Here is a 19,638-nt window from a genome sequence, read left to right as displayed (position 1 = left end):
TGTTTTCAAATTCATCATATGATAATCTAAATAATACCTAACACTATGAACCAGATGTGTGTGTTCTTTAAATGCTTTTAATTACATTTAAATAATATTAATACTATTAAATATTTTATCTTACTCAATTTCAATTATTATTCCCATACTTTACAGGTAAGTATTGAAATAGAGTTGCAGAGAGGTAAATTCACCTAAGGTTCAATTATTAAGTGGTGAGGCATGATTTCAAAGTCACAGGTAGCTGAAGTCTGAGTTACACCCTATTTCTTAGTTCACTTGGGACAAGGACAGAGCAAACAGAGCAGCATAAAGGACTGAAAAGGTCATAGTTCTACGTGCATGACACATGGCTGGACAGGTGGGTAAAACTGTCATCAGAGAACTGGGAAAGAAGACTCCTCTGAAGAACCAGTATTTCATGAGTTAGTATACAAGACAAAATTTGATACTTCAATCTTACTTTTTCTGTAGTAACAGTCAAAGAAGGAACCAAGGCAGGTGATGGTTCTGGTTGCTTCTTGTGTTTTTGTTTGTGTTTGTCCTTTTCTTTATATTTCTAAAAATAAACAGTAGTAACATGTTTTAAAATTAAACAATGATTCATATATACATATATATGTAATATTCTTTTACAACCTTTGTGAAAAAAATTTTTAAAATCACCCCTTTTATCAGTTGTTATGGATAAAAAATTATTTTAAAATTACCCTTATTTTTGTTCAATTTAAGCACTAACAATAAATAACTGAAGCCTGTGACTATTTGCTGTATTTATATATACATAGCAAATACAGACATTTTTTTCTTGTTAAAAACCTTTGTGTTTTGTTTTCTTATAAATAGCACTTTAAGATTTACAGGGCACTTCACATATATTATCACACTCCATCACTACCACATGATTTAATTCTTTGTTTCGTTTCGTAAGAAAAAGTGGCTCCTGTCTAACCCCACCTCATCCACCTCAGTGTTGTGACTGTTTGTAGGCACCACCATACCCAGCCACCATGTACTGAATATTATAGTCCAGTTACTAGACAGTAAGATACAAAAACTCAAGCAAAAATTTGCTTCCTAGGTTGATTCCCGTTTCTACTAACAGCAACCAGAAACTCGAAAAGGGGGTAGAGGTGGAGGGAAATCAGGGCAAGGTGAAAGGAATGCAACTGTGAAGCACTTGAACTAATCTACATCTGAATACAAAAGAAAATTTGGTTAAACAAGAAATTACATATTAAAGTCGCAACTTTGTTTCATGTCAAAGATTTTCTATGAAATTTTTTTTAGAATTGGGTATGAATTTTCATTCAGTAGAATATATCTATTTCCCATAGTGCATAAATTTAACCCTTTAGACCACTTTACCTGTTCAAAGCATGAAAATGTTTCCTTTTCCCTGTCGTAAAAGGCATTATATTCCAGCAGAACAAAACATAAAAATTAAGGATATGGTTCTTACTACAATATTATAAAAACATCCACTGCAACAGGAAATGTAAACACAATAAAACTTTTCAAATTTTAGTAGAAACTTAATTTTTATAAGTCTTTTCATTGATTACTCCAAAGTAACCATACTTCCATTTTTTGCAATAGAACATCATCGTTCCATCAAAAAGTATTCTTTCCTCCAACCCCTTGAAACTGGGTTAGCCTTGTGATATGGAACTTTAAGAAGCTTTTACAGCTTCCACCTCAACTATTGACCTAATCCTGGAATCATGATGAGAACAAAACAAATGAAAAATATTGCCCCAGGGCTGGAGAAGGCTCCAATTAAGAACACTTGGTGTATGGTTAGAGAAATGGGTCAGCAGTTAAGAGCATTAGATGCTCTTCCAGAGGACCCAGGTTCAATTCCCAGCACCCACTTTGCAGCTCACAACTGTCTGTAACTCCAGTTCCAGGGAATCCAACATCCTCACACAGACATACATCCAGGGAAAACATCCATTTACAGAAAAACAAAATGAATGAATGAATGGATGGATGGATGGATGGATGGATGGATGAAAAAGAGTGCTTGGTGGTCTTGCAGAGAACAGAGAGAAAGGTCAAATGAACAGTAAGGCCATTATGTGAAGGAACTGAGGTACCTTTGCCAATGTGTTGTAGCAATACCTAGCTCCAAGTATATGAATAAGACCAATAACCACCACCAAATCAGGCCCAAGAATAAACCCAGCTGACATGATGAATAAAGAACTATCCTGCTGAGACTCACGTATGCAAACCACTAAGAGTCTGGAGTACTTTATCAATAAACAGTAAACAACTGGGAAAAAAAAAAAAAAAAAAAAAAAGGCCAGAGTATACAACCAAACCACAAGCCAAAGAAAGCACAAATCAAAAGTAACAGAATTAGGGGATTTTTATGTATGGATACTAAAATGTCTTAGACTACATTATCTAACCTATAAAGTACAAATGATTCTGGCCTAGATGTACTATACTGTAATTTTTTGTATAAAGAGGTTTTTTTGTATTATTTGGGGGGGGGAGACCATAGTAAATAAACCATTTCAATATTTATTTACTATATTCTTCCCATACTGGATATTATTAATGCAGGGTACAAAAGCTGACCTAATTAACAGAAAATGAGCCTGATAATGAAGAAATAAACACTAATACTTCAGAAAGCCTGACAGAAAATACAAAATATGCATATGTATGTATGTATGTATACACACACACACACACACACACACACACACACACACACACACACACACACACAGAGAGAGAGAGAGAGAGAGAGAAAAGGTGCTGTGTACAAAGACACAGGTAATACAAAGCAAACCAGGAAGTAATACAGAACTCTGACACTGTGCAACACATCAAGAAATGTATCCTGAAGCAAAAATTTTAAAGCTCAGTGGAACAGGCTTGTGCATGGATTACACTGGTTTTAATAAAATAGCCTATGCAATGTCAAACAAAATAGTCATTAAAAAACACAAACTCGCAAGGCGGTGGTGGTGCACGCCTTTAATCCCAGCACTTGGGAGGCAGAGCCAGGCAGATCTCTGTGAGTTCAAGGCCAGCCTAGTCTACACAGCAAGATCTAGGACAGGCACCACAGATACACAGAGAAACCCTGTCTCAAAAAACCAAAAAAGACAAACTAACTTTACTGGGCTAATAGGACGAGAGGAATAGACTCAATTATATATGATCACGAAAGATATCTAAATGAGTAGATAAGTCTAAACTTATTTAATAATACTATCTATCATTTCAACTAGCTGCCGGGCAGTAGTGGCACAAGCCTTTAATCACTCAAGGGGCAAAGTCAGGTGGAACTCTGAGTTCGAACCCAGCCTGGTCTACAAAGTGAGTTCAAGGACAGCCAGGGATACACAGAGAAACCCTGCCTTGGAAAACAAAAAACAAAACAAAACTCAAGTGAACAGTACAATATATTTTCAATTTTTAATGTAATTAATTTGAGACAGTCTCATATATCCCAGAGTGTTTTCAAACTCAGTATGCACTAGAGAAGAACCATGAACTTTTGATACTCCTGCCTCCACCCACTTACCGTTAGGATTATAAATGTTGATCACTATGTGCAACCCAGGCCTCTGTGCATCCTAGACAAGCACGCTACACCTCAGTTACATCCCCAATTCTCACTTGTATGTATTTTTCCTACATTTTAACTTTTTATAAATAGTGAAAAAACATATATATACCATGGAACAATTTATAAAAAGCATCAACTGGGCAAGTATTCATATAAACCCTTTGTGGTGGCTTGAATAGGAATGTCCGCACAGACTCACGTATGTCAATGCTTGGCCCATAGGGAGTGGCACTACTAGGGGGTGGGGCCTTGTTGGAGGAAGTGTGTCATTGTGGGGGTGGACTTTGAGGTCTCATATGCTCAAGCTATGGCCAATGTGGTACATAATCTGCTGCTGCTGCCTGTGAATAAAGATGTAGAGCGCTCAGCTCCTTCTCAAGTACCATCTCACCATGATGATAATGGAGTAAACCGCTGAACTATAAACCATGCCAATTATTTTCCTTTGTAAGAGTTGCCATTGTCATGATGTCTCTTCACAACAATAGAAACCCTAAGAAACCCTTTGAGCTTGTAATTTCATCCCATGAAGAACATATCATCTTAAATACCGTTCACTAAATTATAGGTTCAAATTTATCAATATAAATAGGTAAAAAGAAAACAACCTGAACGCCCAACAGAGGTGTTGAGCAGTTATCATTCAATTATTGAAGATCACTGAAACAAGTGTCATATGAAGTCCTTAAGGAAATGGTGGCCGGGTGGTGATGACGCACGCCTTTAATCCCAGCACTCGAGAGGCAGAGCCAGGCGGATCTCTGTGAGTTCGAGACCAGTCTGGTCTACAGCACGAGATCCAGGATAGGCAGAAACCCTGTCTTGAAAAAAACCAAAAAAATTTGTAAATAAAAAGAAAATGGTCGGGGGCTGGAGAGATGGCTCAGAGGTTAAGAGCACTGTTTGCTCTTCCAAAGGTCCTGAGTTCAATTCCCAGCAACCACATGGTGGCTCGCAACCATCTGTAATGAGATCTGGTGCCCTCTTCTGGCCTGAAGGGATACATGCAGACAGAACACTGTATACATAATAAATAAATAAATCTTTTTAAAAAAAAAAGAAAGAAAGAAAATGGTCAAGGTGACTTTTGTTTTATGGAGGACTGGTAAGGTGGCTCAGTGGGTAAAGAAAGATGTTTGCTGTCAGGCTAATGCTAGAGCACACATCATGAAAGGAAATTTAACTCCCACACATTATGCTTTTACCTCCACATGTGTAAGATGGCACTCACAGGCACACACATGCATAAATAAATAAATAAATGTTTAAAAAATAGAAATTTATGCAAAAAGAAAAATCAGAAGAAATACAGGAAGATGAACATAGCCATGGAATATTCCTTTACACTGTCTGAAAACATGTCACTGTGATTGGATTAATAAAGAAGCTGACTGGCCAATAGCTATACAGGTAGAGCTTAGGTGGGACTGGCAGACAAAAAGAGAGCACGAAGAAGAGAAGTCTCAAGGAGATGCAGAGGAAGCAGGAGATAAACTTGCCATACTGAAAAAGGGTACTGAGCCACGTCACAGAGTGTAGATAAGAAATATAGACTAATTTGAAATGTAAGACTTAACTATTAACAAGCCTGAGTTATTAGCTGAGCATTTATAATTACTAATAAGTCTCTATGTGGCTATTTGTGAACTGGCTGGCAGGAAAAAGTTTGTGTACGTATTGCATCTATACCACTGGGCAACACAGATCTACATAAAACCTGAAAAAGCTTTAAAAAAATTTTACACACGCAAGCACGCACGCGCACACACACACGCAAAGACAAAAGCGACTTCCTGATAACCGCCTATTCCCGGGTAGGCTCAATGCTGGCAGCAAACACTGGCAAGCCTCTTTTAAGAGACTCTGCTACCAAACACTTAAATGGCGTTTATGAGGAGCAGGCAGTGCACTACTTGATGGTAGAGTGGACCCAAAAACTTCCTAGAGCTGAAGCAGTAAACATGGCTCCCTCTGCCATGAAGTTAGGCTTTCAGTAAACCAAGGGGGGGAAGAGCCAGCTGCCAATGCCATGTGCCAAGTTGAGCCATGTAGGCAACTAATATAGCAGTTTAAGATTCATCTAATGCTATCAAAAAGCAATACAGATGCTCAGTAAAGACAGATCCAGACAGAAAAAGCCTCTAAATAGGTTACAGTGTGTTTAAATATATACACAGGGTTGGAAGAGAAAAGTAAAAGGGTATATATACAGTCACAGATTAAAAATAGTTTAAGCCGGGCGGTGGTGGCGCACGCCTTTAATCCCAGCACTCGGGAGGCAAAGCCAGGCGGATCTCTGTGAGTTCAAGGCCAGCCTGGTCTACAAAGCGAGGTCCAGGAAAGGCGCAAAACTACACAGAGAAACCCTGTCTCAAAAAACCAAAAAGTTTAAAAAGAGTAAAGTCCTTAAAAAGGAATAACATAAAATAAAATAAATAAAAAAATATAATAACAATAATAATAATAAGCCATGCAAAAATGGGAAATACATGGAGAATCTGGATCCTGTATGTTTTTGTGTTGTCTTTATGTTTTCTATTTGCTAATGAAGGAAGGACAACTGCTAAAATACACTAGATTATGAAAACTGCTGAATTAAACCAAACTACGTATTTTTTAAAAGTTTTGACTTCAAAATGGAAGTCAAAAGATATGTTACTTTGGGGAAGAAGTTACGCTTTTATTTCCACAGAAAATAAGAAACTATGGATTCATTATTCCAGGTTGATATGGATCAGGTTTGATTGGGGGAGACTCCCTAAAAATCCTGACTACAGACATAAATAAAACTAGAAAAACCACAAAACACAAAACATATATTTTACTTGCTCAAACACAAAACAAAAAAATCTAACTTGTGTACAGAAAGGTATGATACCTTTAAAAGTTTACATATTTTCAGAACAAGGAGATCAGAAACACCAATGAAAACGGATAGTCCAGGTGATCCAGCATCTCAAAATGCCTCTGTTACAGTCTCTGAATTCTGCATCCAGAACATAAGGCTGCTGGCAGAGATGGTCCAACCTCACAAACTACTCCAGTCAAAACCTAAAAACTTTCCTAATTTTCTCAAGGTACCCACGAAGACACCAGTGCCCACAGACAACAGGAAGTCACCTAGAGAGTGATGTACTCATTCCCAAGAGATGGGAAGTGGGTGAGTTTTGGTTATTCAATGAATTAAACGTGTTTGTCCTTATTTAGGGACAAGCATAATTTTTTTTTAAAAAAGCTAAATAAAGAGTTAAATTCAAAGATCTCTTTCTGAAGGAAAAAGGGGGACTATGATATAAGAATTATAAGGAAAAAAGGATAGATTATTGAATCTACTTTAATCCAAAAAGCAACTACTACTCTTTCGTTTTGTTTTGTTTTTCTAGAGAGGGTTTCTCTGTAGCTTTGGAGCCTGTCCTGGAACTCACTCTGCAAACCAGGCTGGCCTCGAACCTACAAAGATCCACCTGTTTCTGTCTCCCGAGTGCTGGGTAAAGGCTATTGCTTGGGGTATTTTATTTATACAGCTCATTTAAATATGTAATGTATACTTAAGAAATACAGGTTAGTAGTCATCTGTAATAAAACCTGTAGTCATATTAGATATGTTTTCAAGGTTAAATAGACATATTTAGATAGATATGATGGTCTTCAATCACTTCACAAGACTTACAGAATACGGCACTTAACATGTTTAATAACCTAAAGCTTTTTGTGACAGTCAGATACATCTGCTCCTGACAACCAATTTACTTCAAAAGAAGATGAGGGGCATCAAAGAACCTCTGTATAGTTTCTTTATGGCAAAAGCCAGCCATTTGTGCAAAAAACTGCCCTGGCCTCAATTCCTGACAATAAGTATACTATTCAAACTGGACCAGCAGGACACAAAAGAAAGCAACTGCAAAACTTTTCCCAAGACAAGGTAGGACAGTCATTCGAGATTATCTGCTTCTAAAAACTGTCTGTCAGATATATTAGTTATTATTTCTGACTCAATTAATAACTATAATAAAAAATTCTCAGGTGCCTAGATAAATCAGCACTTCATAATCCAAAGTGCGGAACAGCCCTACAAGATTCCCTCTCAAAGCGCTGCTTTGAAAAAGAGTGGATGGAATGTACTCATGGAATAGCTGCTACCCAGGATAAAAGAGTGCAAGACAGAATAATGAAGATTTCAAAGAATGTTTTCTTAGTGCCAAACAATGAAGTGCATGGGTCACATTAAACAACAGCGGGATAAGCTAATCAAAGAGGGGAAATACACCCTTCTATCTCACTATGTGGACAAGGAAGAGCCCAGGCCCTGAGCACAGAAGCTGGAAGCTGCTTTTCATGCTGTTTTCCACTGGAAAGAATGTTTAATGAAAACTTCTTCATTAAGTATATAAAAATAATTACTCAATCTTAAAAATTAATAAACCAACAATTCTTCAAAAATTAAGATTGTTGAGCAGGAGGTGGTAGAGCTCATGCCTTTAAACCCAGCATACAGGAGGCAGAGGCAGGAGGATCTCTGTGAGTTTTAGGCCAGCCTGGTCTACAGAGCAAGTTCCAGGACAGTAAGGGCTACACAGAGAAACCCTGTCTAGAAAAAAAATATAGTTTACAATATCTTCGTTTTCTAATGTGTATAGGTGGAGTCTGGAGAGATGGTAAGTGGTTAAGAGCACAGGCTTATCTTCTAGAGGACCCGGGCTGGATTCCCAATATCCACATGGTAGCTTACAATCGTCTTTAACTCCAGGCCTAGGAGATCCAATGCCCTCTTCAGGACTTTGCAGACATCAAGCATGCATGTGGTCGGTCCACTGACAGACAAGCAAGCAAAACACACATAAACATAAAAATTTTTAATCATTTTTTCTAATGTGCCACAGAGAAAACTGGCTAACCAGACTAGCCCTATCAACTGATCAACTGGTCTAGGTTTGATTAAAAGGACCCTGCCTCAAAGGATAGTGTAAAAAAACAATCATGGATGGTTTCCAGTAGCAGACTCTGGTTTCCATATAAACACACATACATGCATAAAACGTACGCAAACAACGAACACACAAAAATAAGAAAAATGAATTTCCAACTCTTTCAGCCACTATGATTTCAGTGTCCTGCTGGGGGATGTCTGTCTGTGTGCTGTGAATATATGTTGTTCCCATTGGTTAATAAATAAGCTGCTTTGGCCTATGGCAAGGCAGCTTAGAGGCAGGCGGGAAAGGAGATAGGAAAGAGAAGGGAGGAGTCTGGGGAGACGCCAGCCTGCTGACCAAGGAACAATATGCCAGCAGACTAGTAAGGCACAAACACGTGGCGAAACACAGATGACTAGAAATGGGTTAATTTAAGATATAAGAGCTAGCTAACAAGAGGCCTGCCATAGACCATACAGTTTGTAAATAATATTAAGCCTCTGAGTGATTATTTTATAAGCAGCTGCAGGACCATGGGGCCAGGTGGGACTGGAAAAAACCTCCTGGCTACAGTGTCCCATTTCTTATAGAGAAAAGAATTCAAAAACTGGGAGTGGAGAGATGGCTCAGCAGTTAAGAACACTTGCCACTCTTACAGAGAACCTGAGTTCAATTACCAGCACCTAAGGGTAGTTCACAATAGTTTATAGACTCTAGTTCTAGGGGATCTGATCTGGTTTCTAAATTAGGCCCCCTTGCACACTCATGGTGTTTATACATATACTTAGACAGACACACACACACACAAACTAGAAAGACAATTTCACCTCTTTGGTAATTTCTTTCATTAGCCTTAAAGGTGTCTTTAAAGAATACCTCGAGCCAGGTGGTGGTACACACACCATTGATCAAGCGCTCAGGAGGCAGAGACAGGTGGATTTCTTAGTTGGAGGCCAGTCTGGGCTACAGAGCAAGTTCCAGGAAGGCCAGGACTGCACAGAGAAACCCTATCTCAAACAAACAAACAAACAAAACACTTGAATAAAAAAATTTTACTTGAAAATCAAAATCTATTTCACATCCATTTAGCTCATCTTAACAAAATAATTTTCAATTATCCAATAATCCTTTTATCTGCGTACACATAGGAGAAAATCCAGGATACTACTAGTAATGATGGCTATTTCGGATTGTTGGAATCAAAAGTGGCTTGCTTTGTTTGGTTGGTTTTGGTTTTTAAGTGTTCTTGTGTAGTGCAAATTCTAATTGGTCTTAATAATAAAATCCTGGAGCCAGATATCAGGGTAAATGCTGAAAGATCAGAGAGACAAACGAGCATGCCACAGTCACTTCTTACCTTGACAACTCCTCAGCCTCAAAAGGAAGCCTGAGCTCCTGTCTCTACCTGCCTTATAGTCCTCTTACTGCCCAGCCATATCACTTCCTGTTTCCTCCTCCCCAGTGATCGGATTAAAGGCGTGTACCTCCCAAGTACTGGGATCAAAGGCATGAGAGGCCAAGTGCTGGGATTAAAGGTGTATGCTACCACTGCCTGGCCTCTATGGTTAACTGCCGCACTCTGATCCCCAAGTAAGCTTTATTTGTTAGAGCACAAACAAAAAATCACCACATTCTGCCTTATTTAATTTGCTGTAATTATTGATGGCTTCAAGAATAGGATAGAGAAGTGTTGTAGTGCAAGCCTATAATCTCACACTTAGGAGGTAGAGTCAAAAGGATCAGGAGTTCAAGGTCATCCTCAACCACACACAGTCTAAGGTCAGCTTGAGCTATATATGAGAGCCTGTCTAAAAATAAACCCCCAAAATGGGCTATAGAAATAACCATTTATTCACCAAATTCATGTCTTTTCTGTACCATAGAAATTATCCAGCTTCACCAGGTGTGGTGGCACATGCCTTTAATCCCAGCACTCAGGAGACACTAGCAGAGGCAGGTATATCTCTGTGAGTTCAAGACCAACCTGATCTACAGAAGTTCCAGAAGAGCGAAGGCTGCTACACAGAGAGGAAGGAAAACACACACACAATTATCCAGCTTCCTGTGCAGTTCAAGCCATTTCACTAGGTTCAAGCCACTATAGTCTGTATGGAAATATATGCAACCTCTAGGTCCAACCTTCCCCAACTAGGTCTTCCACAATGCTCCCATTTACAGAGACTAATACAAAGGAGGATGGCAGCAAGAGGTGCAACATTTTTAAAAAGCAGGCATTAGGGCCTCTTTCCACAACTCACTAGCCCACTTCCATTCTTGGGAGTGTATTTTCTTTTCTTCATATTGTACCTTTAGTTCTAATCCACAGTTAATTTAAAAGGTATGGGTTTTTCTCCGTATCTCCTAGAGACTAACCTGTACTGTGATTTTCTCTTAAGTTCTACTGTGCTTGTTTGTTTGTCACGTTGGCATGAAGTAGAGTAACCTAGGAGCCTCAGCTGAGGAAATGCCTCCCTCAGACTGGCCTGTAGGCATGTCTGTGTGGGATTCTCTTGACTGTTGATTCATGTGGAAGGGTTCAGCACAATAAGGGTGTTGCTACTTATGGGCAGGTGGCCCTTGGAGATGAAGAAAGCTTGACTGAACATAAACCAAGAAGGAAGCCAGCGAGCAGCATTGCTCTGTGGTCTCTGATTCAGTTCCTTCCTCCAGGCGGCTACCTTGACTTTCCAACAGTGATGGACTGCAAGCCAAAGAAACCCTTTTCCTCTCCCACGTAGGCTTGGTTAAGATTTACCACAGCAACAGAAAGCACACTAGGTCACCCATTAAAATTGTCCTGGAAAAGGGGGATGGGGAGGGGAAGGAAGAGAAGAGGCAGATGAATAGCTTTGAAGAAAATTATCAATCACAAAGTCTCATTTTGGCCAGACAGTGGTGGTGCACACCTTTAATCTCAGCGCTCGGGAGGCAGAGGCAGGTGGATCTCTGTGAGTTCAAAGTCAGCCTGGTCTACAGATCGAGTTCCAGGACAGGCACCAAAACTACACAGAGAAACCCTGTCTCGAAAAACAAAAGGTCCCATTTTAAGATTTGGTTGTGGGGCTGGAGAGATGGCTCAGAGGTTAAAAGCACTGGCTACTCTTCCAGAGGTCCTGAGTTGAATCCCCAGTAATCAAATGATGGCTCACGACCATCTCTAATGAGATCTGGTGCCCTCTTCTTGCATGCATACAGACATACATGCAGACTTCTAGAACACTGTATACATAATAAATAAATCTTTTTTAAAAATATTGGCTGTGAAGAGAATGTAAACAGCCACTCATAATTTGGTCATTATAATGTTTGGAAACTACTCTATTCTTCCTATTTCTGAATAGCCAGTTATTAAATAAACTCATTTCCTGGCTTCCTAGTCAGATGTGGCCATTTCATTTGGTTTACTCTTTCAAGTAAAACAACTATTTTTCTACACTAACTTTCTGAGTTTGCCTCAATAGCCAGAATAGTATATAGGAGGAAAGGGCATCTATGCTTGTGTGTGTGAGAGAGTCTGTGTGTGTATATACATCATATACGTACATACACATATGTATACACACACACACACACACACACACACACACACACACACACACACACACACACACACGATTCAGATGTCTTAGCCCAGGGTCCTCTCTTTCAATGTAGGAGATGGCAGGAATAGATGTCATCTGATTCTCTGCATTATCTCATGGGAAATGGGACTTGGAGAAGGATACAGAAAATATTAATACTCTGGCTACTGCTTTGCTGTAATAAAACAGATCTGCTCTGTTTCATAACTTTCCTGCTCTGATTCCTAAGTTTCTTGTGCCCTACCTGGACTTTAAAAAGAGTGTAAATGACAGACTTCTAAGTCCTGGACAGTTTGGTGATAAAAATGTAGTACTCAGGCTTCTATCCTGGTCAGGTTTTTGTCAACTTGACACAAGCTGTACTTACACAGGAAGAAGAAACTCAATTGAGAAAATGCTCCATCCATTTTGACCTGTGTGCAAGTCTGTGGGGCCATTTCCTCAATTAGTGATTGGTATGGGTGTGCCCAGCCCACTGTGGGTGGTACCACCTCTGGGCAGGTGGTCCTAGGCATATAAAAAGAAAGCTAACTGAGCAAGCCAGGGCAATCAATCCATTAAGCAGTATTTCTCCATGGCTTCTGCTTCAGTTTCTGCCTCCAGGTTTCTACCTTATAGTCCTGCCCTGGCTTCCCTTGGTGATCTGAGAGTTGTAAGATGAAATAAACTTTCACCTCCAAGTTGCTTTTAGTCATCGTGTTTTGTCACAGAAATAGAAAGCCTAGCTAAGACAGTCTCATAGGCTAATATGTAACTTTGAGGGCAATCCATTGAGTAGAAAACATAAATGAAAAATTGTACAACCTGTAAGGCAACAAATGACTTTGATTACATAATGAAAAGGAATTGAGAAGATGATCACAGGCTGAGCACTGGAAGCACATTTAAAAAGAGCTGTCCACACAGAGCTCCTGTGGTTGCCAGCCCTCATATGGTGGCCATGAATTTCTTATAAAAAAAGAGAGTAACGCTAACATCAGAAACAATAAAGGCCATGTTGAGTGCACCAGGTCAGTTTGCTGAGAATGAAAGCAATGAGGTCAATTTTAGAGAGATCCCTTCACATGTGCTATTCAAACTATGCAATGTATTTCACCTACAAGGTCCACTCCACTAACAGCTCCACTGAGATGCCCAAATTCCCAACTGCATCTGAAACTGCACCGAACTACTGATGACTGCAAATGTCCTAGACTGTTAAAATACATAATGAGTAAATTTAAGTTATTAAAAAAAAGGAAAAAAGAAAAAATGGGAGCTGTGGTTGTAGTTGAATGGCAAAGCACTTACTTAATATGCATGAGGCCCTGAGTTCAATCTCTACTAGTGGAGGTGGTGGGAAATGAGGTTTCATGTACTAAAAGAAACTAACAGCCACATGCACACACCTATCCAAAGACAGAAAGGCTGTTTTATTGCTAAGGGATGTTGGAGGGAGGAGGGGTCAGAGAAGAAATGAGGAAGGAAAGGGGATAGAAGAGGAAGGAGGAGGGAGGGGAAACATGACCAGAAAGGGAGGCTATATATGGCCTGCAAATACTAAAACATTTATTATATGGTGCTTTACTTCAAGTTTACCAAGTCTTGGATAATTGCTTATCTTTACACATAAGTGTCAAAGGGTATTCTTCCTACTGAGAATGCACAGCATGTAACATAACTTTTACCTATAAAAACCCACAGTCCTCATTTTGCCTTTGGTTCCATGAACCATGACTTTAGCAAATACATCCTCTGCCCAGGTGTCCACCTGAGGCTTTCAAACTTTTGCCTCCCCACATGACTATGGATTGCCTTTTTTTTTTTTTTAAAGGACTTAAATGCTGCTGGCTTCTTGCTGAAGCTGTACTGGAGATCATAAAGACCCTGTGATTCTAGCCAAGATACCTAACATTAAGTCACTTAAGCAAAGGGGAGAAAGGTAAAACTGGGCTAAATGTTGGACTGCAGTTCAAATCCAAGAGCAAAATTAAGACTGAAGACAATTATCGTTTGATAAAAATAACAAACATAATAGTGTATTTATATGTATGTGTGTATGAATCTTTTAGACTCCATAACCTGTTTGAAAACAACTGATAAAATATAATTCATGAGATACATTCAAACAAACTGTCTTTTCTTTTATGTTCAATGTCTATCAGAAAGTAATTATTTTATTATCAAACAGGTAAACATCTAGCCTGAACTCAATACATGCCTTCCAAATGTTTACTGTCTCGCTACCTAATGTCACTGAAATCAAGCTCATCAGCTCTTTTTAAATAAAATGCATAATCTCAAGTCTATATGATTACAGTTATTAGCTTTTCTGGTGCCCCTATTTATATTTACACTATCACTTTTCTAACTAGAATACCCATAACCATTCATGACCTAGCATGTACCTTTTCCATTGCCCTGCAACTACCAAAAAGATCTAGACCTCATAAATCTTACTCTGTCAGTACCTCAGAAATATTTCCCACACCTTTCAATTCACACAGCTAATAAATAAGCTCACTATAAACTCCATTACTTCTCTGGGGAATGGAGCAATGGCTTAGCAGTTAAAAATCACTTGTTGCTCTAGTAGAGGACTCATTCAATTCCCAGCACCCAACTGGTAGCTCACAACCAACTAGAACTTCAGTTCCAAGGTATCAGACACCCTCTTGTGTCCTCTGAAGACAGTAGTATACATACATACATACATACATACATACATTCATACAAGCATGCAAGCTAAAACCCTCACAACATTAAGTATTTTTTTTTTTTTTCGTTACTACTCTAACTCACACTGGCATACTTAAGGAGCATAAAACAGTAGTTAAGAGCAGATTAAGGAGATAAACTATTTGGGTTCAAATTCAACTCTATCTTACTATCTGGAAATGTAATTCAACTCTATGGAATAGTTTTTGCCAAGTCTAAATTATCTCAAGGATTCCATCAGTAAACATATAAAAACACAACACCAGTTCTAGGAGATCCAATGCTCTCTTTTGGTCTTCATGGGCACAAAGCGCACAGACACACACACACATACATACATACATACATACATACATACATACATACATACACACACACACACACACACACACACACACACACACACACACACACACTCACCAACAATAAAGTAAAATATATATTTTTAAAGTGTTAACGGTTGACCTCAATCTCAGTGCCCATTTGATTCCCATATTTGAGATTAAAGCACTTGGTTCTCCACTTAATGGAAAAGGCACAACTAACATTGAGGAAAAAAACAAACAAAACATTTCTTGCTTTACCAGATAGGGTGACACATACCTGTAATCCCAGGTTTCAGGAGGCTCAAGCTTAATTACGAGAATGTGTCTCATACACACACACACACAAAAAAAAACCAGTAGTTTCAAAACCCATTTAAAGCAGTGTGAAAGAAGAGAACAACAACAACAACAACCAAAAACAAAAAAAACCCCACATTGGCAGCAATCTCTATGAAACACCACATAAAAACAAACTGGATAGCAAAATCAAAAATCATACAACACTAAATAAATAAATCTTTAGCCGGGTAGTGGTGACACACGCCTTTAATCTCAGCACTCAGGAGGCAGAGGCAGGCGGATCTCTGTGAGTTTGAGGCCAGCCTGGGCTACAGAGTGAGTTCTGGGAAAGGCGCAAAGCTACACAGAGAAAACCTGTCTCGAAAAACAAAAAAACAAACAAACAAACAAAAAAATCTCAGAACACAACAAATTCAACTGTTCAAGTATTACAACGAACCCCTAAATGTAAGCATATAAGAGTAAAAGAACTACTAGACATACACAGTAACAACAAACATGAGGGGAAAGGAAGCAATTCCCCCAGAAATTCAGAAATTCCCCCAGGGTCTATAGTTAATCAGAAAACACTGAGGGCAGCCAATATGAAACCTAGCTCTGCCTCTGCAAGCACGCTAATAAGGTACCCACTGCAGTATTGTGGATGCTGAGAGAGAACATAATGCTCCCAAACTGATAAAAAAGAGTTTATTACTCACTACCCCAAGAACAGATAAGACTACATCTCTATTGATAGTCCAAGCCTCAGTGATGACAAGATGACTTGAAGAGGTCCATATGACACTTGTAATCCCAGAGTGGGATATATTACAAGAAAAGAACCTTGAACTTAGGGAGCCCAATTTTGTGCAGTAGGTATGCCTGTCAATTACTACAGAAGGTGGTATTATCTCTTTATCTTCTCTAGCTGTAAACAAATCTGCCCTTTGCTCTGAATGACTGAGCTTCCATTTTCTAAAACGGTTTGCTATACAAATAACCTAGATACAATAATCAGGAAGAAAGGAAGTCAGAGCCCCTTATGAGTCTACAATGTTTGTAAACATTAATTATCCCATAGAGAACAATGTCTCAACACCCTAGATACTGCCACTACCCAAAACGAACCACAGAAATACTAAAGGACAATGATCTACTTTGTTTATAATCTCTTTTTATGGGGAGGGGGTTGTTGAGACCAAATCTCTCTACACAGCACTGACTGTCCTGGAACTTGCTATGTACACCAAGCAGGCCTACCTCTGCTGTGATTAAAAGCATATTCCACCAACTATAATTTAAATCTATAACTTATTATGTTAATTCTTGGAGCTCATGAAATCTTTTAGGCCCTTAACTCCAGTATTTTCTCTAAACCTGTTTTCCCCTTCCCCACTTTCTATACACTTATTACCTACCTTCAACTTTCTGATTATAAACACTCTTCCTTACAACCACTCTACACAGCATTATCTCCCACAAGGTAACTTATTTACCTTCATATTTCTTTACTTCTTTCTGAACCAAATTAGAGCAACAGTATGTTCTTTATACATGTACCTTTTTTCATATCTATGTTTTTAAAATAAGATTTTTTTTTTTCCAAGACAAGGATTTGCTGTGTAGTATTGGCTGTCCTGGAACTATTGCTCTGTATTCCAGGCTGGCCTCCAACTTGGGAGATCTTCCTGCTTCTGCCTCAAGATTTAATTTTTTAATCCTAAAAAAAAAGTTTATATATAAAAGTGTGATATATATATATATATATATATACATATGTGTGTGTGTATATATATATATATATATAAATGTTTTGCCTGTATATATGTCTGTGTACCACATGAATGCTTCCCACGGAGGCCAGAAAACGGAGTCAGACTTCTTAAAACTGGAGTTATCTATCATATGGGTGCTGGGAATTGAACTTTGGTCCTCTAGAACAATATCCTGTGCTCCTACCTGCTGAACTACCTCTCCAGCCCCATATCTAAGAATCTTAAAAGAATTAAGTACTCTCACTATACCCTGGTCTTCATTCTGCAACCTTCAATGGGCTTTTGCCCCAAACACTGTCTTAAAACGCCAACAGCTTCTATAGCACTAAATCCAAAGGATACTGATTTCTCCTTGCATTGCTTAATCTACTCCCTAGTTACCTCTATAGATTCCTCCCTTCTTTACTACTGAAGGAAAAGAAGATTGTACAGTAGAATGCCAAAAAATAAATATGGACAGAATAAAATGACAAAAGTACCTTTGTCAATCATAATTTCAAAAGTAGAAGTTTGAGAGAGATGAACACATTACATCCACAATCAGAAGAAAAGAGCAATAAGCACATCCATGAGAGTAAGCACTAGTTCACTTTCTTCCGTTTTTAAAAAATAATTTATTTGTATTTTATGAACAATGGTGTTTTGCCCACATGTATGTCTGTGTTAGGGTATCAGATCCCCTGTAATAGGAATTACAGACAGTTGTGAGCTGTCATGTGGGTGCTGGGAATTGAACCCCGGTCCTCTGAAAGAGCAGTCAGTGCTCTTAACCACTGACCGATCTCCAGCCCACTTTCTCCATTCCTCTTACACAGTGCAGGATCCAGTGCCCAGGTAACTGCATCCAACAATGGGTAGTTTTTCGTAATCAATTAATGCAATCAAGACAATTCTCTACACAAACACAGTAACCTGATCTAGACCCCCTCTTCCCAAAAAGAGTATGACAATATGCCATTAACACAGTTCAAACAAAAAATATTACATCACATATTATTTTGACACAACCACCCCTGAAAAAAGGAGCAGTGTTCAGACAGGTTGCTCTTCTCGATTAAATCATTCAAGCTGGGAAAGAGTAGGTGTCACTGTCATATGATACTCAGGCAGCCCTAAGAAGAGAATGATCCATTTTGCAAAAATTCCAAATACCACCAGCTTGAAAACCAAATGAGTAACGCATTTTGGAAAATGTTCCCACCTTCACTCAATCCTCCAAGAGTATTCAGCCTACTCCCTGATTTCTTCTGCACTCCTCCAAACCCTATTTTTAATAAATGTTTTTAAACTTTATTTATTTAATATGCACTGATGTTTTGCCTGTGTGTAAAACATGTCTGTGTGAGGGTGTCAGGTCCCCTGAAACTGGAGTTACAGTTGTGAGCCGTCATGTGGATGCTGGGAATTGAACCCAGGTCCTCTGAAGAAGCAGTAAGTGCTCCCAACTGCTGAGCCGTGTCTCCAGACATCAACCCCCACCCTTTTTTTCTGTTTGTTTGTTTATGATTTTTGGTTTTTTGGTTTTTCCAGACAGCGTTTCTGTCCTAGATGTCACTCTGTAGACCAGGCTGGTCTTGAACTCACAGAGATCTGTCTGCCTCTGCCTCCAGAGTGCTGGGATTGAAGGCGTGCACCACCACTGCCCAGCACAAACCTCATTTTTAAGCCAACATCTTGAAAGAAATTGGATAAGAGACCCTGAGCTAAAAATAGCTGCTAAACTCCAATTACTGACCAATAGGTAGGTACAAAACCATAAATTTTTATTACAGTTTTAAGCGAATAAATTTTAATGCATCATGCTATAAAGAGCAAAAAACAGACTTACAGATACAGGACCACAGCCTATAAGCCACTCTTGACATATATTATCATCTATAATATATAGCTACTCTCGTATGTATGTGTATATGTATATGTATATTATATTCCATTCTGTTCCTTTAGAAAACCCTGACGAATACAAAAGGGACTAGGACTATAACTCAATGATAAAGTACCTGCCTCTCATGAATGAAATCATAAATTCAATCATTAATACTTGTTTTTAAGTCACTGAACAAAAATTAAAATAATATTCCCAGCTGAGCATAATGGTACAGACCTATAATCTTAGTACTCAAGAATACAAGTCAGGAGGATCATCGTGAGTTCGAGGCTGACCCAGGCTATGTAGCAAACCACAGCACAAAAAAAACCCACCAACGGTATATGCCAAAACAATCCACTGTTAAGAAGTCAGAAACAGGGCCACAGAAAATTTAAAGCAAGAGGAGATTTTCTCATTAGTGTCAAGGTCATAAAAGATTTGGGGGGGAGGGTGTTTCAAATACTCCAAACACTGAATAGATCTGAGAATACATTATACAACTGTACATCATGAAACTGAGTTAGATCTGGGATCAAGATTCAAATTTTGTTTAAGTTTCCCTTGTTTCTATTAAAGACATTAGTGGTTAAAATTTGAACATTGTGGCT

The 19,638-nt window shown here is 38.7% G+C and overlaps 1 protein-coding gene across 14 annotated transcripts in view; it reads right to left on the bottom strand.

Annotated features, from left to right (window-relative positions):
* Positions 1 to 19,638, bottom strand: part of Mllt10 (MLLT10 histone lysine methyltransferase DOT1L cofactor) — a 181,121-nt gene that overhangs the window by 75,573 nt on the left and 85,910 nt on the right. For 13 of the 14 annotated variants that reach the window (XM_052729359.1, XM_052729358.1, XM_052729361.1 and 10 more), the window contains one exon: positions 464 to 559. The exons of the other annotated variant lie outside the window; for it this stretch is intronic. In XM_052729359.1, the coding sequence (XP_052585319.1) occupies positions 464 to 559 (96 nt within the window). The remainder of the gene's footprint in view (positions 1 to 463; positions 560 to 19,638) is intronic. 14 annotated transcript variants of the gene reach the window in all.

This window comes from Peromyscus californicus, unplaced genomic scaffold (genome assembly GCF_007827085.1).
Source record: "Peromyscus californicus insignis strain IS unplaced genomic scaffold, ASM782708v3 Scaffold_8__1_contigs__length_139910024, whole genome shotgun sequence".
Taxonomy (NCBI): Eukaryota; Metazoa; Chordata; class Mammalia; order Rodentia; family Cricetidae; genus Peromyscus; species Peromyscus californicus.
Note: the sequence above shows the minus strand (reverse complement) of the source record. Positions and strands in the feature narration are given on the sequence as shown.